General features: G+C 32.5%; 2 protein-coding genes across 2 annotated transcripts in view; both read left to right on the top strand.

Moving 5' to 3' along the window:
- Positions 1–25,955, top strand: part of LOC143078587 (uncharacterized) — a 336,725-nt gene that overhangs the window by 58,949 nt on the left and 251,821 nt on the right. The gene's annotated exons all lie outside the window — the stretch shown is intronic.
- The window catches only part of LOC143078479 (uncharacterized), a 70,686-nt gene that overhangs the window by 29,445 nt on the left and 15,286 nt on the right, over positions 1–25,955 (top strand). Inside the window, exons 11-14 of the mRNA XM_076253339.1 lie at positions 5,255–5,282; positions 10,669–10,995; positions 16,365–16,643; positions 18,790–18,939. Coding sequence (XP_076109454.1) covers positions 5,255–5,282; positions 10,669–10,995; positions 16,365–16,643; positions 18,790–18,939 — 784 coding nt within the window. The remainder of the gene's footprint in view (positions 1–5,254; positions 5,283–10,668; positions 10,996–16,364; positions 16,644–18,789; positions 18,940–25,955) is intronic.

Raw genomic sequence — 25,955 nt, 5'->3', positions numbered from 1 at the left:
TTGTATGTAGAACGGGAGATAATTGGCCACTTCCGGTTTGTTGGAAGTCATTTTTAGTCTTCAGTAATCTGTTCATGTATCTATATGACAAAATATATGGATTCTGAGTACTTTTATGTGAAAAAATTGCAAAAAAAGCTACTTCCGGTTTTCTCGAGGTCACTTCCGGTAGCCATTTTTCAAGGTCATTTGTCACTTAACCTTTTGTATAAGGTCAAATGTCTTTATAATGAACTTAATTGAAGTTATAATCAAATAACCTCATATCAAGACATTTCAGGGGCACCAACTCCTATAAGATGCCATTAAATTGTATAAGTGTACATGTAGCATATCTTCATTACAATAAAGCAGACATTTTGCACTTGTTCTTTCATATGTATCTTTCAAAGTGTCAGAGAAAATGCAAAAACAAGCAAAAGTCACAATTGAGAACTTGACCTTGACCTTTGACCTTGACCTCATTTTTTAAGTTAAGACATAGGGGACTCAAATAAAAACATTCCAGGGTTATACGGTTAACTGTTTTTGAGTAAAAAAAACATACCGACAAATTTATTTTGTAAAGGTAGATAACTTCTATAAAATTTCAGCGAATCGCTTCGACCCAAATGAGCCAAAAATTCCTGAGGATGTAACGAACAATTTGTAAAAAGAATTTTGTCGCTATCTTTTTTTGTTACGAAGGAGATGCACACAGATGATAAACAGTGAATAGGGAGATAACTCTTACAAAGAAAATGGTTGGGCTTAGCAGGGTGAAATTTAAAAGCGCATAAACTATACGATACAATATGAGAAATATCTAAGCGACATATTGCGAAACAAACATTTATCGCAAGAACAAAATTTGGCGGAAAAAAAAAAATAATAATAATCAGAAGAAAAACAATAAGTCTTTCCACAGAAAAGTGGAAAGACTTAATAATCAGAACAAAAACAATAAGTCTTTCCACAGAAAAGTGGAAAGACTTAATAATAATAATAATCAGAACAAAAACAATAAGTCTTTCCACAGAAAAGTGGAAAGACTTAATAATAATAAATATAAAGCAATTGTTTTGAAAACAATTGTTAGGCAGTCTTTCCCCTCTGATGAATGGACAATTGATTTTTTTGATTTATTGATTTGGAAAAAGGGGGGGGGGGGGGGTATTTGTTTGTTTATTTGTTTTTGTAAAGGGTCTATATTATTTAGTTACCGGAGAAGTTTCATGTTTAGTTTGGAAAGTTTTTCTTTTATTTTAGATACAGCGCGCGCGCAAGATTGAGGAGACATCACGTGACGCGGGTTTATATTAAGAAAAACTTAGTCTTTTTATTTCTCTTTAGGTCGGGACGTTAAACAGACAACATGTATAGAGATGGAATGCACACAATGTAATTTCTTTTGTCATTGTAGGAAATTGACATTTTGATGAAAGTTCACAAGCAGTGCATGTTTTGGATTTAATTGAATCGGTGTAACTTTAAAACACATTTATTGATTATTTTTTGATGATGTCCATTTTTCAGCACCCGTTTGTAACACAGATTAGTATTTCAATCTCGGAGCGGACATTTTATTGTAGGTTTTTACTGAGATTGACGGACCTAGCAAGCGATTTTTACTGCATTGCCATTTCTTTTTTCTAGGAAAAGTCTTGAGAGATATCTGCAAAAAGTTTTTTTATGAACCTTCAGTACATGTATGCCCTGCTGACTGCAAATTTTCAGGTCGATTGGACTTGTAGTTTCAGAGAATATGTGGATTTTTTTTCAGAAGAGACGTAAGAACAATAATAAAATAAAAATTTTCTTGAATAATTGAGAGTTTGTTCCTTCAATAAATTGTCATAAATAAACAGTCATACATATTGATTGATTGATAAGTTGGTTGATTGATTGGTTGGTTGGTTGGTTTGTTGGTTGGTTGATTAAACACGTTTGATAGGGTCACTTAGAACAAGGGGAAAAAGACCTCAAGAGACCTTGCATCCCGTATTAAACGCATGACACGGAAACATACATTAAGTGATTGATTGGTTGGTTGGTTGGTTGGTTGGTTGGTTAAACACGTTGGTTAAACATGTTGGTTTAACACGTTGGTTAAACACGTTGGCTGGTTAAACACGTTAGATGGGCTCAATTTAAACAAGCGAAAAAAAACATCTTGGATCCCGTATTTAACACATGAAACGGAAACATGCATTGATTGATTGATTGATTGGTTGGTAAAACACGTTGGTTAAACATGTTGGTTAAACACGTTGGCTGGTTAAACACGTTGGCTGGTTAAACACGTTAGATAGGCTCAATTTAAACAAGCGAAAAAAAAAAACATCTTGGATCCCGTATTTAACACATGAAACGGAAACATGCATTGATTGATTGATTGGTTGGTTGGTTGGTTGGTTGGTTGGTTGGTTGGTAAGTCGGTTAAACACGTTGGTTAAACACGTTGGTCAAACACGTTGGCTGGTTAAACACGTTGGCTGGTTAAACACGTTAGATAGGCTCAATTTAAACAAGCGAAAAAAAACATCTTGGATCCCGCATTTAACACATGAAACGGAAACATGCATTGATTGATTGATTGGTTGGTTGGTTGGTTGGTTGGTAAGTTGGTTAAACACGTTGGTTAAACACGTTGGTCAAACACGTTGGCTGGTTAAACACGTTAGATAGGCTCAATTTAAACAAGCGAAAAAAAAACATCTTGGATCCCGTATTTAACACATGAAACGGAAACATGCATTGATTGATTGATTGGTTGGTTGGTTGGTTGGTTGGTTGGTAAGTTGGTTAAACACGTTGGTTAAACACGTTGGTCAAACACGTTGGCTGGTTAAACACGTTAGATAGGCTCAATTTAAACAAGCGAAAAAAAAACATCTTGGATCCCGTATTTAACACATGAAACGGAAACATGCATTGATTGATTGATTGATTGGTTGGTTGGTTGGTTGGTTGGTTGGTTGGTTGGTTGGTTGGTTGGTTGGTTGGTAAGTTGGTTAAACACGTTGGTTAAACACGTTGGTCAAACACGTTGGCTGGTTAAACACGTTAGATAGGCTCAATTTAAACAAGCGAAAAAAAAACATCTTGGATCCCGTATTTAACACATGAAACGGAAACATGCATTGATTGATTGATTGGTTGGTTGGTTGGTAAGTTGGTTAAACACGTTGGTTAAACATGTTGGTTAAACACGTTGGCTGGTTAAACACGTTGAATGGTTAAACACGTTAGATAGGCTCAATTCAAACAAGCGGAAAAAAAAACATCTTGGATCCCGTATTTAACACATGAAACGGAAACATGCATTGATTGATTGATTGGTTGGTTGGTTGGTTGGTTGGTAGGTAAGTTGGTTAAACACGTTGGTTAAACACGTTGGTTAAACACGTTGGCTGGTTAAACAAGTTAGATAGGCTCAATTTAAACAAGCGAAAAAAACCATCTTGGATCCCGTATTTAACACATGAAACGGAAACATGCATTGATTGATTGATTGATTAGTTGGTTGGTTGGTTGGTTGGTTAAACACGTTGGTTAAACATGTTGGTTAAACACGTTGGTTAAACATATTGGTTAAACATGTTGGTTAAACACGTTTGATAGGCTCAATTAAAACAAGCGAAAAAAAAGAGACCTTGAATCCCGTATCAAACACATGAAACGGAAACATTGATTGATTGATTGATTGATTGATTGATTGATTGATTGATTGATTGATTGATTGATTGGTTGTTTGGTTGGTTGGTTGGTTGGTTGGTTGGTTGGTTGGTTGGTTGGTTGAAATTCAAACACACATAAAACTGTTTAAATAGTGCCAAAACCACATAATTTGATGACCTTGACCTTTGACCTTGTGACCTTCGTCAAGGTCAATGCTCCACAAGGTCATTGCAAAAGACCCTATGGGTCAAGGACCTTTTGTTTAAGAGTTTTGCCTAAAAATGGCTTTTTAAAAACCATCGATGGGAGTTATGTCCCTTACATGATGGTAAAATCAATATAGTCATACTGTAAAAAAGTTGCCCCTTGAAGTACTTAACATTTTTCACTGCTTAAATTTTCTGTATCTATAACCATTCAAGAATTATAGGGAAATCAAAGACATATGAAAATCTAAAATATGACCTTGACCTTTGACCTTGACCTAATTTTCTAAGTTAGGAATCAGGGGACTCAAATAAAAACATTCCAGGGTTATACGGTTAACGGTTTATGAGTTAAAAAAACATACCGACAAATTTATTCCGTAAAGATAGATAACTCCTATAAAATTTCATCGAATGGCTTCGATCCAAATTAGCCAAAATTTTCTGAGGATGTAACGAAAAATTTGTAAAAAGAATTTTGTCGCTATCTTTTTTTGTTACGAAGGAGATGCACACAGATGAAAAACAGTGAATAGGGAGATAACTCTTACAAAAGAAATGGTTCGCCTTAGCAGGGTAAAATTTAAAAGCGCATAAACTATACGATACCATATGAGAAATATCTAAGCGACATATTGCGAAACAAACATTTATCGCAAGAACAAAATTTGGCGGAAAAAAATAATAATAATAATAATAATAATAATAATAATCAGAACAAAAACAATAAGTCTTTCCACAGAAAAGTGGAAAGACTTAATTATAAATGTGTAATATGAATTTATCTGGAATTCGTGGTTCAAGATTGCTATGTACATGATGTATAGTTTTCAAACATTCTGCATACATGTTATTAGGAAATTAGAGATCTTTAAAAAAAAAAACAAAGATTATATGTCCTTTATAACCCTTATCACAGAACTCTTCATCAATTATGATTCAAAAGATACATGTAATAATCAGTCCACATTGATAAACACAAAAAGGAATGTAATTCTTCTATGTACAAGCTATTGATTACATGTCGAAAAACACCAAAAAACAGAAGCTTATTTTTCAACTTTACATTTGAAGTACATGCATACATAGTGAATGTTTTTTTTATTTCAAAAGTTATTTGCAAATAAATAGTATATACAATTAAGATGTGATACATGTATGATTACTAATTAGACAACTATCCACTAAAATCCAAATCAAAAGCAACCTTAAAACTTATACATGTCATTCAACGACCTTCACCAATAAGTTAGACCCGCAAGCTGATATAGGTGACGGAAAACGAAATTTCAAAAGGGAACACCACCAGTCTTGTGTTAACAAAAACAATAACGAGAAGTTAACCTACCTCTGAGCGCTATGTTATGGTCTAACATTTATGTTTACAGGTGAGAAGAGTCACAAAAGCAGAAACAGGTAAGGTGTAAAAACCCAATTTTAGATAAAGTTTTGTATCCAATGCACACAATTGTAAAATTAATTATAGTGTTTACGGTTTGACAAATCTTCATTAAAAACTAATCAATGACACAGAATTTAAAAAAACAAATCAGATCAAAGATCTATCACTACAAATTTTTAATAAAAACACAGAAACGGACGAAAACACGAACTATAAATTAAATCACATATCAATCAAATTTGTTATTTTAACAGACAGAAATCCACTTAACAGTGCCAACTTTAGAAGATGTTATAGCAGTGCTTACTTATTTGTTGTATAGTAATTAGACATTTTTCTTTTTCAAATTTCTCCTTTGACGTGTTTGATACAACTACAAGAACAAATTGCATTTAAATTGGTAGACCACTCATGAGGATTCCCTATTTATGTTTTCTTGTTCCAATTTGACCTTGTATGTACATCTTTTTCGCAATTCATAACTACAAGAACTAGGAGATGGTAAAAAAAACTTGCAATAGATAATGAACATATTAAAGGTTATTAGTGCGGTGACAGAAGTGTAAAAAGTCGTCTAGATCGCGAGTTTAATCTCCCCAAATAACACACGGCTAAATATGGTCTTAACTTAAAGACAAATATGTCTTCTTTAGTTTTTGCCCTGTCGTCAGAGTTTCGTACGGTCACATTTTTCTAAAAATTCGTTTTAATGACTAGTAGTATATTGGAGAGTTTGGCGTATAAAATTATAATCCTGGTACTTTTGATAACTACAATCAACCCCCCTTTTTCAAAATGAAAAATTGTGTATGATTGTTAACATTTAATTGAAATAGTTTTTCTTGAAGCTATTTTCATATGTCAAAATATTCTATTCAGTATTTTATTTTCTTCTAATCTATAAAATTTTCGAAGTTTGGACTGTTTAAAATTGAGGTAATTTCAATTGCAAATTCAGACACAAACTTTTGTTTCTTCTTCATAGTAGTAATAAAAATTGTCCCATAATATTTTAAGCATATAGTATTTCATAAAACTAATAAGTGATAAAAATTTCGGAACCAAAATATGAAAATAAAACTTAAGAAACCAATGAAAAAAGAATGGAGTTAAAATCTTCAATTTCAACACGGAACTTAATCACTTGCCTTCCGTCACATTTTGTGTATTAGTCAATAATTAGCTCTCAACTGATATATGAAATTACTACCTTTTTCGCTATTATATACACATATTTTCAATTAAAGTGCACTGTTATATGCCATATACTTTGTTTGTATATGCTTATATTTTATGTTTTTTTTTTATAAAACATCAAAAATACTTCGTCAGAAAAGTCTTATTGTAAAATCAAAATAATTGACGGATAGTTTCAGTAAATATTCCGTGATATAACAAGTCCGTTGCAACTTGACCCATTAAGTCCAAAGAAAAGTCAAAAGTCGTTAAATTTTATGCAGTGCTTAATATGCCAAAAAATCTCAACTGAAATTTTGAGTCAATTTACCAGTATAGGGAAGTCGGTTTATGTATCTTCATTGAATGAAAGATTGCATGAGGCGAACATCAAGATGTTTCATGCGATAGCTGTTAATTTGAAGAACTCCGTGCAGGCAGTTTATCATCGTTCATGCTACATAAGTAACACAATTAAACATATCTGTTCCCCCTTTTAGAGCGAGGAAGCTTCTTATCTAATATTCAATGACGACATACACTTATCGGACTGTTGTCCCTCAGTTTCGGGTATTTGTACGCGTTCTAGAATGCATTCGTTCAACTGGAGCGCTTGTATATTTTGTTGCGACAAAACATTTTAGAAAGATAAAAATACTACTCAAGTTTGAATCAGATGAGCGTTTTAAGAATATGTTATCCGTGTGAGATAAAGTTAAAGTTGAAATAGTTCCCGTCCATCTTTTAAACATCAAACACTCTGTCATTTTGGTTGCATTTCAAATTATTTGCTAAAAACGAAAAAAAAATAAAATTCAAACCCGTGGAATCAAATATCTCAAATCACGATACTGCTTTTACTGATTTTATTTTGACTATTGACAACGATTTAATGGTCATTCCTCATGACATCGTTACTTGGTAAATATAAATCTTTTCTTCCGGCTGATTCTAATTTAAAATATATTCAATTTGTAAAATGCAGTCTAAACTCATTGATTTCTATAGAAATTCAGTTGTCAAAGAACTTCAACAAGTTCAAGGCAAATATAACACAATATTTAGTAGCAAAATAACTATTTGGGGTGCCATATCAGCTAATCAATTGAAAACTGACCTCAAAATCTCAGTGTCAACTTTAATAGATACAAATAACGAACAGGTATTTCATTCCGCTGCAAGTATACTTAGAAAAGACATCGAAACTCTACAGAAGAATACCCAACTTCGGATGAATTGTCTCTTCCTTCTTCAATTCAGTGAATGCCTTCGTATTTATTGCAATTCATTTTATGGTTACTCGATGAAACTGCAAACAGCCAAGACTATTCTCAGGAAATGGCACCAGAGAAATTGCGTAAATGCTAAGCAATTGTTGAGTCAATCGTTTGTGTGGCCATTTTTTGTTTACCCCTTTTCATTTAGGATTGGCTTTACAAATGTACCATGAGTTTTGTTCAAAACACCTTGTTGAAACATTGAATGCCAATGGATTGTATGCTTCTTAAAGTAAAGTGCGACGCTATCTAATGTGTTGCCAACCATGACATTGAGCGAATTCAAGATAGTATGTACGTCTCGTATAATGTTTCCCCAGCATCTTTGCAGACAAGCATATGGATGTCATCACACCTTCCTAAACCCCCTTTTAGATCTCTGTTAAATCTTGGATGAATTGATAGGGATGGTTTGAACCTGAAATTTTTTAAAGGAACACATGTCTTCGGACTTCCTATAATACCTTGTCTGTTCTTGTAATGAAAAACTCAAAATAACGTGTTTGCTTTGAGCAGAACCTTTCATGTGCAGACCTGTAGCCATGAGTGAAATGTGTGAAGAAATATTAAAACATGTCTTGTGACGGTTGATGAAAATGAAGATGATGGAAATAACGGTTGATTTGTTTTAAAGCTTGTTGCACTTGTACACACTGTCCCAGCCCCCAGGTTAGGGGAGTGTTGGCGCGCCCTTAAAAAAGTTAAACCCCGCCACATTCTGTATATATCTATTTCAAGTCACGAGACGGTAATGCAGTGTTTGTCGTGTGTTTCTTATTTATTTTGTACATTAATCAGGCCGTTAGATTTTTCGTTTGTTTAACATTATTCATTTCGGGAATTGAAGACTATGCAGTATGAATTTTAATCATTGTTGTAGCCCGTACGGGACCTATAATTGTTAATTTATGTCTCATTTGGTCTCATTTGGAGAGTTGTCTCATTTGCAATCATATCACATCTTCTTTTTTTTATATGGAATACTTTTGAAGTTTGTGGTACGTTGCAAGGAAAAGGGGGGTATAGGTACAAAACTTATTATGTAATAGATATTAACCAGCGTAAAATACACAGCAACATATAATACTATGGAAGCAGTAATAATTGTGAAAAAAAAGCAACGAGTAGTTATAAAAAAACCTGAAGTATCCGCAAATTCAATTTGAGGTCATATTTGACTGTTGTGTTCTATTGCTTTGGTTTGATACCTCACCCATTATGATATTTAAAAAAATAATTTTTAAGTATTGTCCTGCATGACACTTGATTTTTACCTGAAATCGAAACTTTTCATAACGTTAAGGTGTTCTTAACATTTTATAGGTTAAAAACTTGATTTTTGAAGTTTTATTTATAAAACGTCGTTTTAGGAATTTTTTTTCATAATAAAATCTCAATGATAAAGGTTTATGTATAATAACAAACATTACTAAAGTCAAAACAGTATTATTTGTATTTAGGTAGAGTTTAGAAATAGAAAAAAATGTCAAAATAGAAACCCTTCCAAATTTTCACTGATTTTACATATGACCTTTGACCTCAATTTTAAAAAAATGTGACCATAACAAGTCCTGACGACAGGCATATTGTTATAGTACACGATTTCCTCTTTCCAATAATATATTATATAGGTGTGTGTTCGGTGGGGAGATTAAATTCAAAAAAAATCTGCCTTCAGTCACCGCACTATATAGGAAAAACATGACACACATGTTTCGATATTCTATTCTTGATTATGATTTGAAAATCTTTAAAACTTCTGTTCTGCAAAATGTTGCAAACTTGTAGAGCTACAGAAAGTTTTCATCTGCCGATTGACTTCCCGACACATTAGCAGCTATAAGTCTATGAAAGTTCTCATATGAAATGAATTATACTGTTTTATTACAATGTAGATACTCAAAACAAAACGTGTGAAAAATTATGTATGGGGTAACTTTATGCAAACATTGTTCACATTGATCCAATCATTCAGTAGTTCATAAAAACACCGATGTCAAAGACACATGCTATTTCTTACTGTTTAATATATTTTTTAAATATGTATTTTCTTATGTGATAAATCACGTAAGCAGTCAAGTTAAATACTGTAAAGTCGTTTCAACAGGTTTTAAAAAAATACATGTGGTATAAAAAGAACCAGGTAATCAAAATAGGCTCTTTATAGCCTCTATTTTGTATATATTATAATATTCTTTATTAGATAGAATTGTTTTGCTTTCATGTGAAAATAAACTCTATTATTCATGTGTATTATCGTACATTTAGCTATTACCTCACTGTATCAATTATGCTGACATTCCTGTTAATTAATCATAAGAGTTCTTCGAGATTTATTTTTGAAAGCCTCATACTATATGTTGCCCATAAACCTTCCATTAGATCTTTGTTCAATATAGCGCGAAACCAATTTTGGACGTTGCTGTACCATCAAAATTACTTAAGCAAATAAACTCATCATATATACCCAAATGTGAATCTCGATTACATTTTATAAGAATCACAACGATCTAGAGCAAACATATATTAATGTGTTTAAAAATTATCGACCATATACCACGAAGTCCCATTACTTTAATCTCAAATGGACTTCTCGCGAAAAATAATCTCATTAAATGATTGCTAATATAAAAGAGAAAGTCACTTTCAAACTTTCAAACAGGCAAAATGAGTTTTTTTTAGGCAAGATCTCGTTTTACATAATGATAATAATAATAATAATAATAATAATAATAATAATAATAATAATAATAATAATAATAATAATAATAATAATAATAATAATAATAATAATAATAATAATAATAATAATAATAATAATAATAATGTTTATATCAGCCAAACTTCAAATCGAAAGCTAAAATACATAAAAAAAAAAATTATCACTTAAAGTGTTAATTGCAGTTAGATTTTATATTGAATTGTTCTGATTATTTTTTTCTTTAAGATATTCCTGATGAAATCCTCGATTGCATTCCAACAGATGAAGTTATAGATTCCCTAGCACCACAAATTGGCAAAAAATTCTTTCAACTAGGAACAGAACTAGGGTTATCTGTAGCAGAATTAGAAAATATAGAAAATAATCATTGCAATGACTTGGCAGCTCAGAACAAGAAAGTATTACAGGGATGGAGGGAAGACAAAACATTAAAACCTTCGATCGAAGTGCTTGCACAGGCTTTAGTCAACATTGACAGAGGAGTAGATTGCTTGGAGGATATTATAGAAGATATAGATATTAATACTTTCAGAGCAACAGAAGATATTAGAGGTAAAAGTCAAGTAAAACAAATTGTTATACCCGCTCATGAAAGTCAGTGTATATAAAGTGCGAATCCAGTCGGTTCATTTTCACTGTTGTATGCGAGTATGTTCATTGTAGAATAAAGGATCATGGGAAAACTTTATTTGTTTACGTTTTAAAAATACCAAAATAATTGATTTGAAACAAAATTTTAACATATTTTCATTATGATGTGTCTTTTTAATGTAAAATAACAGTATTAAAGTTCAAATATGTGTAATAAAAGCAACATAACATAGAATATCAGTTATTAAAAGCGGTCCATTTTCACTATAGATGCGATGAATTATCATTGTATGGCAGTCATTTCTGATGTAGAATTTTCGAAAATGCGATGAATTTTTATTGTAGATTAATGTAATAATTAGACTTGCAACAAATGAAAAACTTATTTGATTACTTTAATATTTATATCTATTTATAACTTGTATATGTCTATAGAAACTGGCTGGCATTTTATACGTTTCCCCACAGTATTGACATGTGTGAACTGTAAACTGAAATGTTTCCCCGCAATGTTTTTTTTTTCCGGTTCGTATATTGCTATGAAGTCGTTATCGTCTGCGTCGTCCGAAGACCCATTTGTTTCCGATCAACTTTAATTTAAGTGAATAGATCTATATAAATTTTAAAGAAGGTTCAATACCACAAAAGGAAGGTTGGGATAATGTTGGGGATGATGGTTCCAACCGTTTACGAAAAAAAGGGGCATAAAAGAAGCATGTTTTTAGTTTTAGGATAATTACTTGTGTATAAGAATTTGGATTGTTCTGAAATTGTACCACAGTGTTCAATACCACAAGTAGAATGTTAGGTTTCATTTTGGGGTTATGGTTCTAACAGTTTAGGAATGTAGGATCAAAAAGGGACAAAAAACAACATGTTTGTAGTTTCCGGATAATTACTTGTAAGTACGTTTTTGGATCTTTTTCGCATTATCACAAATGGAAGACTGGGATTTTTGTCGGGGATAATGGCCCCAAACATGCAGAAATTAGGGGCAAAAGAAATGGCAAAACAAACATTTTTCTAGTTACCAGACAATATCTTGTGTTCAAGTGTGTGGACCTCTCTAAAATTGTACTACAAGGTTCATTACCAGAAAGGAAAGACTGGGATTTGGTTTGATGGTTATTTATCCTAGAAGGAAAACAAAATGTTTTGGGCGGGAAGAAACCTTCAATTGCACAGTATTGCGCATACGATTTAAGATCTTCGACCACATTTTCCTTGTGTCAGAAACCTATATAACGTCATAAATTTGATCACAATCCAAATTCAGATAGTATTAAACTTTACTATTATGTCAAAATTTGGCCAAACTGTTCAGGGTTCGATCTCTGCGGTCAGCGAAGCATTTTTAATGGTTTACTATAAAACGAGCAGATGTGATTAAAAGTTCCTGTTGCTTTCTTCATTTGGTAAGCTATGCCAGCATAGGCGTATCCAGGGGGCCTTGGAAAAATTTTGTTGATTATATAGGGAATCACTGAAGCATGACTTGAGCCCCCCCCCCCCTTTTTAGGTCAGCCATCAGGCCCGCCTTACAAAAAGTTCTGGATCCGCCACTGTCTGCTTTTGATGTGTTTGTAACAATGAGTACAAATCAGGCTTTCTCCATGCTATCAGTTGTTATGCTTATTGAGAAGTCTTAAAATTTTAATTCACACTGGTAACATTTGTTTAACCCATTAGTGTGGATCTTCTTATGCCTGGGAAAACTAGCTACCCATTCCTACCCAAGGACAATACGTGCATTGGTATGAAGACCCCTCTTTAACTTTAGTTCTTTTTTCTGTGATTCATCTTCACTTGCCTCCCCTATTGTTGAGCCCCCAAATGCCTTAACATCCATATTCTGAAGGAAAGATAGTGTTTAGCTCGATTGTTGCTTGCATGTTCTGTACTGTATACAATGAAACGACAATGTGACATATAATTATCCAAAGTCATTAAAGCTTGAAATGCAAGTCAAGTTGTGTAGGGCAAACTTTATCTGTCAAAAACGTATACTGATAAAGTTGCATTGGAACATGATGTACGTGTTGTACAGCACCCTTGATACTACCGCAGAGATCGAACCCTGAACAGTTTGGGGTAAGTATGTACACAACATTCAAGCTAGATTTTATTTTTGATGAAATCAAAAGAATGTTGAATTTCGGACCCTTTGGGCCTCAATGTGGACCATTTCGATAACTTGGCCCAAAATAACAAAATTCCAAATTTAAAAACACGGTAAGATTCAGCATTCCAAAGTACCCCAAATATTCAACAGTTACTGTTGTTGAAATCCAAAAGAATTTATTTTTTGACAGTTTGGACCCCACAAACTTGTTAAATGGGCCAAAAATTAAAAATAATAATAAACACAATCATGTATGGATTCATTTGGACCCTTTGGGCTAATTTAAAACCGGACCCAAAATCAAAAATCTTACTTCAAAACCTTATTGAAATTGGTCATGAAGTGATTTATAAAAAAATATCAGAAAGTATTGTTGTTTTTATCCCCTTTTATCCCATTCTATTTCGATAGACATGCGAGATGTACGTATTCAGTGATGAAGTTTCAATGCATTGGATAAATATAACTACACTTTAAATAAAGATTCTGATGAATTATAAAAAAATCTATGACATGCTTCTTCTAATTGGTAAATAGACCCATACTCGAAATCCAATGATAAAATTTGTTTGCACATGCGTATAATAACTACTGCAGAAACATGAATTTTATCAAATTGGCATGCATTTAAAAATATTTTGCATTAATCTAAAAACACTTTCAACTCTGAAATGATCCACATATTGTTACATTATGACAACGATGTGTTTTATTTGAAATAAATATTAATTCTATTGAATTTATTGGAGTGTTCAATCAAACTTTTCATCTCAAAGTCAGCACTATCAAATCCTTTTCTTACTTTAATTATTGTTTGTGCAAGTCGGCTGAATTTGGAATTTAATGCAAAAAAATTAATAAAATTCATACAGTGAAAATGCACCGCATATACAATACTAATGAATCGCTCTACAGTGAAAATGAAAGTAAAGTATCATTATTCAACAGTAAACATGACTCGCATAAAGCTAGCATCATAGTGGAATTCATTACAATATGGGCAAACTGAATAACAAAAGCTATTCTACGTTATACAACATTAATAATTGTGTTGTAATGAATATTTTTTTGCAACTACATCTTTCCTGCTAGTTTTTAATCACCTGCACGATTTGTTCGTAAAACGTCCTAAATATTCACCTATTTCGGTATATATTTCACGTATGGATGGCTCTCGGCGCGTTAAAAACCCGTTCCCATCTCTTATTTTGTATAACTTGTGTTATTTATTACTAAATATAGTACATGTGAACAATTTTCTTCATTTTCTTAAAAAATCATAATTTTTTCGTATGTTTATTTACCATTCTACATCAGAAATGCATGGCATATACAGTGAAAATGGTATTTTAGGATCCGCACTTTACATACACTGAAAGTCTGTAATTTGTAGTCACATACACTGTAAACTCAGTAAACCATTTCATTATGAATGTTTTAAATTTATATGTCCTTGTCCAGCTTTTAGTTGATGTCATATGTCACTCAACTTGCAATTGTGATAGTATAAAATCAATACATTACCAGGTTAAAATTGTCGGTTAAAGTAGCTAACCATAATTTAACTAGAAACTTTATATAAAAACATATAAATGTAGGACGAGAAAAGTGTTCTATAGACAATTAGTAGTTTACTGCTTACATTAAGCTGTTTTAAGGTAGAACGATCCAAAGATGTTTTCATCCCCGATCAGGCAACTTCAAACTGATGTAATTCATTTCATTCTTCTTTAAATTTTATAAAGGAGGAACCAAAATAAGAAGAAAGATTAATCTTTCAAGTTGTGATAATTTCATTATGACATAATTATTACATAATTAATTGTAATGTAATTAGTTGATATATTGTGATGTCCACACTTGAATGAATTTAGCTTCTATGTTGTTCATAGCATTCCAAAATATTTTATCGATTCTGGTACAACACAGTGTCAAAGATTTATCCTATTGTTTTTCATTCTCTCATAAACCTCCAATGACGTTTACGACAGTAATTCATAAGAGATCACTGAATTTAACTTGGTATACAATTTGTTCCATTGATGATTTTGGAAATCATCACAATTTGAAAGATAAATCCTGCTTCTTTCTTTAAGTATCTCATTCATATAATTTAAAGAAGGCTGAAATGATTTACATCAGTTTGAAGTTGTCTGATTGGGAGCGAAACACTCTTTGTATTGTGCTACCTTAATTGAACTTGAAACAAACAAAAACTATTATGCAATAAATTGCATTATATGTTCGTATAAAATACGCCCATTGTACACTAATCAAACTACCTCTCTGTAACCATTTTTCAAGTCGGAACATATTGCAATTTGAATTACCAAAAAGAAACAAATACTCACATTTTGTTCATACACGTTTTTTTTTTTTTTGTCAAATGTGTTCTGAAGCGTGCATGAAACCTCAAAACAACATAGTGTTACGTTTGACGTCAAAAGCGTTTCTATAATGTTGCAATGTTAAATTGCCCAAGAAGACAACATCATGTCACAAAATTTCAATTTTATAAAGATTTTAAACCGTCATAATGACTAAAATGAACTGTTTTCTTTATTTTATTATTAGTAGTGAGAACATAGTGAGAACATAGTCATCAATTCAGAGATTGTCCTACGTTTATTGTCGCAAGTTACTGTTATCGATTTATAAATTTGTGGTAACCTGTCTATTGAATAATTGCTTTTTAACATATCTTCGCAATATTCACAGACCTCCGTAAAAGAGGGAGGTTTGGCATGCCACAAAACCAGGTTCAACCCACCAGTTTTTCCTTTAAAATGTCCTGTACTAAGTCAGGAATATGGCCGTTATATTATAGTTCGTTTCTTTGTGTATTACATTTTAACGTTGTGCTTCCGTTGTGTCGTTTGTTTTCTCTTATTTTTTAGTGCGAATTCACATTACTATAAGACGTGTCACGGTACTTATCTATCCCAAATTCATGTATTTGGTTTTGATGTTATATTTGTTATTCTCATAGGATTTTGTCTAATGCTTAGTCCGTTTCTGTGTGTGTTACATTTTAATGTTATGTCGTTGTTCTCCTCTTATATTTAATGCGTTTCCCTCAGTTTTAGTTTGTTACCCCGATTTTGTATTTTGTCCATGGATTTATGAGTTTTGAACAGCGGTATACTACTGTTACCTTTATTTGTCTACATCTACTAGTTATTTAATTACCAGTTGATAATTGTTGCAGATAGAATAAGCGATCATCGTGATGAAATCATACAGGATATAGTTATAAGCGATATCTTAGATGATATGATGACACACCTGGTGATATCTGCAGATGATAGACGTCATATTGAACACTATCCACGACAGGATGATCAGAATAAAGCATTACTTGAGATAGTGATTACAAGGAAGGAGCAGACGTATTCCTTGTTTGTTGATGCATTACAAAACAATGGTTACACAGATCTAGCAAACAAACTGAGTTTAAGTTCCACACCAGCACTTTCTGAAAATAAAGGTATGGTTGCATGTATATAATAAAGATGGAATGATTGCCAATAAGATAACTCCCCACTAGAGGACAAATAACACAGCAATTAACAACTATATGTCACCATACGGTGTGTTTGTCCTATTATCAAATAAGAAACTTATATTGAGTCTAATTTATAAATTATTATTCCAATATTTATATATAGTTACATGTAATATATTACTTTTATACAAGATACTGCAATTGGAATTTCCATACTATATAGTGTGATCAAACAATCGACATCATTTTGCATCTATCATCTTTTTATTAAGCTATTATCAATTTCATTATCTGCATCAGTTAATCCCGTCTGGGTTATAGACACATGTGAGATGTTTTGGATGTTTGTATATGATCTATTAGTGGTTTTATTTTGTGTTTCTATATTTTTGTTGGATTGTTGATTAAGGTATTTCCTACATTTGATCACATCACCTTATTGTAAGTGCAAGTCATGCTATTGCCATCACTCTGATTCTGAGGTGGTCGTTGGAAGATTGGGTTTCTTTGTTGACCCCGCCTACAATAGAAGAGGGGCATTGTCCTTTTCTAATTGTGCGTTTGTACTTTATTTCGTTTGTCCAATATCAGGTTTAAATATGTTTGAAGTAGTTTACAATTTAGTAGTCGTTACATTTACCTAAATCTTCTTACACCTACTCATCATGATTTGAAATTTCTGAAATCATGGTTTTGACACAAATTTACTGTTCAATGTACTTAGACATGGGATAGAGTTAGCAAGGCATAGTGTACTACAGACATATATAATTGTTTCATAAGGTCTTCGGTGACAGTATTGTCTGAGAAGTTCATATACAGCGATGACAAGCATTTCAACACTAAGGTTGTATTTTCAAACCCGCTGATGCCAGGTGTGTTTGTTTTCAATCGTAATTGATCAGGTTTGCCAGTGTATCTGCCAAAGGTCGATTATTCTACAACAGTGTTTAAATATACTCTGGTTTCCAACACCGATTAAAACCTCATTGCAACAATGAAAAATCACTAACCAATAATGAAATTGTGTTTACAAACCTTTTCTTTGAAATTGTGTTTACAAACCTTTTCTTTGAAACACTAGAAATTATCTGTAAAAGTTATAGAAATAGTGTTCAAGAAAAATATTGCTGATAAATGAACCATGCAAAATAGTTTGTAATAGTTCTCCGTGTTAAATAATATAAAGATATCAGAAGATGTGGTATGAGTCAACTCTCCACCCAAGTCACGATTTGTAAAAATAAACCTCTTATAGGTCAATGTACTGTCTTCAACACGGACCCTTGGTTCACCCCAAACAGTAAGCTATAAAAGTCCCCAAAAATAACTAGTGTAAAACTATTTAAAGGGGCGAAAACCAACGGTGTAATCTATAAAAAAAAAACGAAAAACGAGGAACACGTCTGAACCGCACCAAGAGACGACACTAACTGAACATCAGGTTCCAGACAAGTGCAGACAAATGTAGACGGTTAAATTGTTTTAACAAGTACCAACCTTCACCCTTACCGGAAACAATAGGTATTGTTTTAATGATTCACTGATTATCAGTGTATACTGTACATAAAAGCATACTGTAAAGTTCACACAACATATCTCCGATTTTTTAACGTGAATTGTTTTATTATATAAAGGTGTGAAACCACCAAATCATAGTACGTCACATCCAGTTGCATACGAAAAAGAACATCAAAAAATATTTCTTTGAATTTGACAGTTGTAGGATATTAATCCTAAATTTATTTCACTAAAAAAAATCTGGGTCATCAGCATACATCTTATGTGTATATAAGCACCATTATTTTTTATTTGGTGGTTCTATCGAATATTTTAGAAACTGGAGGTTAGATGGTTACTAAAATGAGCTTGCACACAGGTTAAAAAGGGGTGACCATTTGGCGGGTTAATTTCCAGTGATGGTTATTTTCTAATATGCAATGACATGGTATGCTAATGTTATGATATTGTACTGCACAGGATAAAACTTAACTCCAGACCTGTCAAGTATTTCTTTATTTGAAACAAAGATAATTTTTGCACATTTTTTAGAAAGGTGCAAATTTAACAAAGACAAATAGGGGGAAATCAATGGTGGCATTACAGCTAAACTTGTAAATATTTGTAGGATCATCAGAGTGGACTGTCCCATTACATAGAGTTCGTCTTCAGAAGAATTATTGCAAGATTATACGAGAGATACATCACCTAACCACAGTAGATTACCTTATATCAAAATCTGTTTTCTCTCTTGATGACAGTGAACAGATAGAATCTGGTAAAACACAATTGGAAAAGAACAGATTCTTGATGGATATTCTTTTACATGGACGTGAGGAAATTAGATATACTGAATTTCTCAAAGCTCTACGAAAGGAACCTGTATATAAAGACTTAGCAGATCAGATAGAAAAAACAGATGTTACCGACAGAGATAGGTCAATATTAGAGAGTTGTCAAAAGTTAAAAGGAAAAGATTAGTTTAATACACGTATTGTGAACAGGCTATGTCCTAGGTACTACACTTATTAGATACATATACATTGTATCATAGTCCATGTTTCAGGTATTTGTTTTCAACGGAAAAATGGGTCACTATGTTTATGATATTCAAGTTAAAATGCAGAATAAACTATAGTTTAATAGTTTTACCACGTACAATTAACATAAGACAGTACAATTATAACGTTTAATTAAACAGTGAAGCAATATCAAAATTGTTGGTTTTTTAGATGCAAATGTTTGACATATTTTTCAGAAATATATATACAAAATCAGGTGTCAATTAGAAATTAGAAGTAATTGTTTGTTCTGTACATATTCATTCGATATAAACTGACTTTTACTACAAATTCATCAGTATTTTACTTTCATATGATCAGTAGTGAATACATGGCATATATAACGCCCGATAAATTAACATATTTATATTTCATTATTTTAATTATCATAATATGTGAAATTCATTATTGTAAAGTAGCCTCACTGTTTATGACGTATTTACACTTAATCCATTGAATGTTGGATGTACACTGATTGATAATTAAGTCTTAGATGCATGATTCTTTTATAAGTTGTTATTGGCTTTGAACTAGCTGTCAGTTCCTTTACAGTTCGTTCAATTCTTATGTTGTACTGTTACAGTACTGTCCCAGGTTAGGGGAGGGTTAAATCCCGCTAACATGTTTAACCCCGCCACATTCTGTATGTGCCTTTCTCAAGTCAGGAGCCTGTAATTCAGTTTAGTTGCTATTTTCTGTGTCTCTTGTAAAGAGTTGTCTCATTGACAATCATACCACATCTTCTTTTTTATAATTAGTCTTAGGGTGATCCATAAAATATATTCATTACTCGTTAACCTTTTAGAAGCATTTGATGGTACATTCTATAGATTTGGGATTCGCTTTGTTTATTCCACATAGTGACCGGGCTATTTATATCTATCTGTCTCAATTGATCAAAACTGTAGTAGATAGGGATAAACGATATGCTGCCAATCCCATAAACGATTTTAAATGGAATGTATTGAAATGAGAAATCATTCGTATTGAAAGAAGCGTCGAATAAATTTACATTGAGCGTATTATCTTATAGAGTTGAAAAGGAATATGTATACAATGAGTTATAGAGTGTACATAAACCAGAAAGCAAATCAGCAATTCGAAATCCTCACAAGAATATATGAGAATCAATAAACAGTCTTTCACAATGATATTATAATTTAATGTTTAGTAAATATTTGAACTCTGGTTAATTTGGGATTAAGTTATGAAATTGTGTACAGAAAAAAATTAATGACGCAAGGTTATTTGAAAAATGCCTTTTTATTATCTGCAGTTATATTAGAACATATGTTATTAAAAAAAGTTATTGATGCCTTGGGTATACAATTATTAAGGTAATTGAACTTTTTGAGAAAGGTCAATTAGTCAAGATAAACTGACAAATTGTATGTCAGAGTGATACTGTAAAAATGTGGTTTTCCTTGTTTAAGTGTTGAATCGATAGAAATTTTGGGAACTTGTATAAACAGTTTCTGTTTAAATTTTGTATAAGCTAGCTTTGTCAATAATTCTGAAGAAATGTACATTTGTGAATAAACATTTAAATATTATCCGTTATTTAGTTAATTGAATTTACCACTGTGACAAAAAAAGATAGTCGTGCCATGGTGTCGTCGTCCTCATCCCCATGTTACGTTTCGATTACCATTCACATGTTAATGTTTTATTAGTCGAGTTTAAAGATAAAGTTTGAAGTATTATTCTATAATACTTATTAGGACAAACCCATTTTCATACACCTGAAAGAAACTACTCACATAGTGTTGACTTAGGACATGCTTGGTAATTTAAACCATCAATTTGTCAATACCATATAAGATAAATTTATATTTGTATTTACCATTAAATAGAAAAAAAACACATTACCATATTACCCGAATAATACAATCGCTATATTCCTCTGCTTTCTACAATGGCAAAATTAATGCCACAAGGCCTATTCAATTGAGAGTCGTCAATTAGCTTTGAATTTACCTATCTCGATAAGATTCAGTTTTCAGCTAACAGGTTCCATCACTCAGAGAGTATCAATTACAATCATACGCCTTCTTATCGAATAGATTCAGGCCACCGCGAGTGGTAGAGTCGATCACGGGGAGGGACTGAATTATTCGGGTTTAATAACTCCATAATAGAATCATCCCTTCGTAAGTTTTGTTGGTTGACCGTTATGGATTATTCGTTTCACAGATGATTACGAATCTTCCAAAATTGTGTGAAACATGTATCTTTTTTGTCAAATTCGTTTGAACAAAAATTAGTAATCATGAATTCTGAAATGCTTTATTTCGAAGTTTAATCCGGGATAACAGATTAATTAGAATAGTGGAAAAAAATCTTTATATATTATTAGATTTGAATTTGAAATCTCAAATTAAATGCGGTATTCTGATTTAAAATTCAAAAATAAATCCAAAAAAATCAAACAGTGCTTTTTGTGAAAATTGACATTTTCGACATTTAGGCTGGTATATGGCTCAATCGATCAAATAAATTAACTGTACATTTTTCACCAGTAAAATATCTAAAGCCTCGGTCACACCTTACCGGATAGCCCGAACGGACGTCTAACGGATAATTTTTTTCAATCCGTTCATGTCCGTTAAATGTCCGTTCTTATCCGTTAGACATCCGTCCATATCCGTTTCATGTCCGTTAAGCGTACGTTTTATCCGTCGACGTCCGTTCTGTCCAGTGGACAATTTTAAGCATGTACAAAACTTTGAACGGACGTCCAACGGATAAAATGTCCGTTAGGCGTCCGTTTTGTACGGTACTTGTCCGTTTGGTGTCCGTTTTGTATCCGTTACCTTGTCCGTTATACATCCGTTGGAGGTCTGAAGGATAATTTCACCAACGGACTTCTACCGGACTTTTAACGGATAAAACAGATGTTGAAGGAATGAGAAACGGACTTCTACCGGACGTATAACGGATAAAACGGATGATGAACGGATCTGAAACGGATAAATGCCAATTGAAAATTTCGCGTCAGAAATGAAATTACTGGTATGTCAGATTTCTTAAGGTTCATGAATTCTTATTATTCATAATCGGAGTAAGGGCACGTCTTCACAATCAAGCAGCTCTTATTCAGGCCAGACACTGTCCTTTGGCGGCATTTTGAAGAACAAACCAAAACCATTTACACTGAAACATTTTGAATATTAATGCGACTTACATGTATTATTATTGTCGCCTTTAAATTTCCGTAATCTTGTTTTTTAGTTTTATGCTGTTCTCGTCCGTTGGATGTACGTTCTACATCCGTTCTGTCCGGTATGTTTCCGTTTCCTATACGTTGCATATTCGGTGTGAGTTCGTTAGGCATTCGTTACACGTCTGTTTTATTCGGTCAGTACATCAACGAACTCCCAACAGGATAACAATTTTGTCAACGGACAACATTTATGTTCATGCGTTAGGCGTCCGTTCTCGCTATCCGGTAAGGTGTGACCGAGGCTTTAAAAGATAGAAATATAATGCTTCTTTTGGTGATTAATGACGTTTCTCTTCGCAAGGATGAAGTGTATGTATGTGTGGAGGGAGGAAAGGAAGGAAGGAAGGTGACAATATGCAAAGTATTTTCAAATTAGAAATTAAAGTCAAGTCAAGTCATTTTAGAGACGTGTCCTCTCGACCTCGGAACCAGACTGACATATTACAGTATCACTTTTCTCATGAACGAAATACAGAATTAATATAAGAAATGAAAATTAAGAAAATTCACATTTTTACTAATTTTCAGAAGAACATTAAAAGCTAACGGGGGAAAAGGGGAAGGGGTATTTACTTGATATATGTTACAGTTACGTCTTCCAATAAAGACGGTATAATTTAAAAAACAGTTTAAAGAGGTAATTCAAAAGGCATCTTCGTTAAAACAGATAATATTAATTTAAGAAGCAAAACACACAACTGGTGAATAAATCAAATACAAAAGAACGGTTAGGTTGTTTTTTTTTTTTTTTTTATTTTTTTTTTTGCCAAACTATTCATTTTCTCCTTTTTTCGACATTTTCACTTTTATCCCTTAAAAAATATAGTCGTATATATGATATTTGTATGAGGTCCAATTTCCTAATAGGGACAATTCCAAAAGACACAACTTAAATTGCGGGAGGAGTTGTGAAAAAGAGGTTTCATTAGAGCACATGGTTTGATTTGTATGTAGTAATATATCCAATATTATACGGGCTGGTCATATAAAGGGTAAATAATTCCTTATAAAAGCAAATCTCAAAAGACATAACTTACATTTGAGGGAGCAGTTGCGAAAAAGAGTTTTAATTAAACAGTTAAAGCACTTGGTTTGATTTGTATGTTGTGTTAGAGTGATATCTTATCTTTCATTGTAATTAATTTTGCCATATTCAGATTTTGGTTATCGTCTGTTAAAGTCATTCAGTCAAATTGTTATCCTGCATTAAGATATTAGCATAGCATGTTCTCTAAGTCACGTATTAAAGACTATTTTTATATGATTTAAAATTGAGAATGGAATTTATATGTTTTGTCTTCTGTAAACAAAGTGTTGAAGAATATTTGGAGGATATCTAGGTCAGTTGGAGAGTATTTGGAGATTATTTAGGTCAGTTGGAGAATATTTTGAGATGATGGGTATATAAGGGCCCTCTGTTTTAGTGTCAAAAAGAATTGAAGGCGAGAAAAGAACAATACAATATGAAACGTTAAAAAGGATTTTGTGATCTTGGCAGATTTTGGAGATTTGGCTGATCTTGGGAGGACCTTTATAGATTCATAGAAAGTTGTGTATATTACTATTTATTTGTATTTTGCGGTTTTCATAATTTCTGTCCGCTAAGTATTGAACACTGTTGTGTGTTTCTGTCCGAACAGTATTGGACGCTGGTGCGGGGGATTTTGTCCTCTTTCCAGCAAACACAAAAATATCTTTAAAATGTTACTAAAATGTTGTGTCGAATGTCATGAAAATATTGCAAAAAAAAAATGTATGAAAAATATAAAAGTGTATGGTTGAAAAAATATCGCAAAAACAAAAAAATATATTTTCTACAAATATTGGTTAAGATAATTAAAATGTTGTGAAGAAATATCATGATAATGTGAAAAAACAATGGCGTATAAAACATTTTGCTAATCTTTTCAAAAATCTTTTCTCAAAATCTTTTCTTAACGTTTGAAAAACATCATAAACATCAAATAATGTTATAAAACCGTTTTTGGGATCTTTTCTTTCAGGTGCGACTGTGCCTAAAAAATGTTTCAAATATAAAATGTTCTGTTCTTTTAATGGAGTTTCCTGCTTTTTTATATAACAAATCATTAGTTTAACAGATACAGTGATTCGTTCCATATACACACAAGAAAAAATCAGTTGTTTTGCTAAGTATATGAAAATTCACAATTCATGGTATCCAATAAATTGCTTCGCCGAGCACAGCTGGATACGACCGCAGAGGTCCAACCCTGAACAGTTGGGGCAAAAATGGACACAATATTCCCGCTTGATACAGGTCTGAATTTGGATTGTAATTAAATATTTGACACATAATAACTGTAGTCAAAGAACTTCGTATTGGTTATATGGTTTTTGCTTTTGTGTAATAAACTATGCTGTTGCAAATTGCCCCCTCCCTTCCAATAATAAATTGCCCCCTTTTGTTTTGCTTTTGTGCAATACATTATGCTGTTGCATATTGACCTTCTCACCCTTATAATGTTTGAAGAAATTTTCTTTTTAATTTCTTATACTGAGAACAAATCCCCTCCCCCCACAATTTTTTTTTCACCTCTCCCCTTTTCCAAAAAAAATCTTTCCCTCAAGAAATGGTCACAATCTCAATTCAAATTTTCAATGGAGTTTGCAACCATTATTACCCATTTAAATACATCATAAAAGTCTTAAAATAGAAAATGACATACATAATCATGGCTGAAATTAATATTCCTTATCAGCATTTAATAGTAATTTCTAAAAGTAAATTGACAGCTGTCCATCTCAAGACAATACAACATTTCTTTATACATAATTTAAAAGCAGTGTAAGGGAGGTAATCAAAATATTACATTGTCCTTAAAGTACAATGCTGTGTTTGGATTACCTCCCTTACACTGCTTTTAAATTGTCTAAAGAAATTGTACATACACTGTTCCCCAAGTTATTTTCTGGAAACCAGAAAAATGCTTATATGGGCCCCTTTTTGGCCCCTTATCTCGAAACTGTTCGGACCATAACCTCCAAAATTAATCCCAGCCTTCCTTTTGTGGTTATAAACCCTGTGTTTAAATTTCATAGATTTCTATTTATGCTACATGTAAAGTTATTGTCCGGAAACCAAATGTCTTCAGACGACGCTGACGACGACGACGGTGACAACGTGATACCAGTATACGACCGCAAATTTTTTTTGTGGTCATATAAAAACAGGAACTATGCAGACAGAACTCATCATGGTTAAGCCACCAACCAAATATGAAGTCGTTCTGTTCAGCAGCATTACCGATATAAGTCATGAAGAGTTCTTTCAACATACTGAAATATAAGAAAATAGCAAACGGGTATATGAGAAAAAAGTAAAAACACAAATATACTGAACTCCGAGGAAAATTCAAAAAGGAAAGTCATTATTCAAATGGCAAAAAAAGCTCATACACATTAAACGAATGGATAACAACTGTCATATCCCTGAGTTGACTGATACAAAAATGATCACACATCACAATTTATCACTATCAAGCAGCTCAT

The sequence above is a fragment of the Mytilus galloprovincialis genome, chromosome 6 (assembly GCF_965363235.1).
Source record: "Mytilus galloprovincialis chromosome 6, xbMytGall1.hap1.1, whole genome shotgun sequence".
NCBI classification, from domain to species: Eukaryota; Metazoa; Mollusca; class Bivalvia; order Mytilida; family Mytilidae; genus Mytilus; species Mytilus galloprovincialis.
This window is presented reverse-complemented; position numbering and strand designations above follow the sequence as displayed.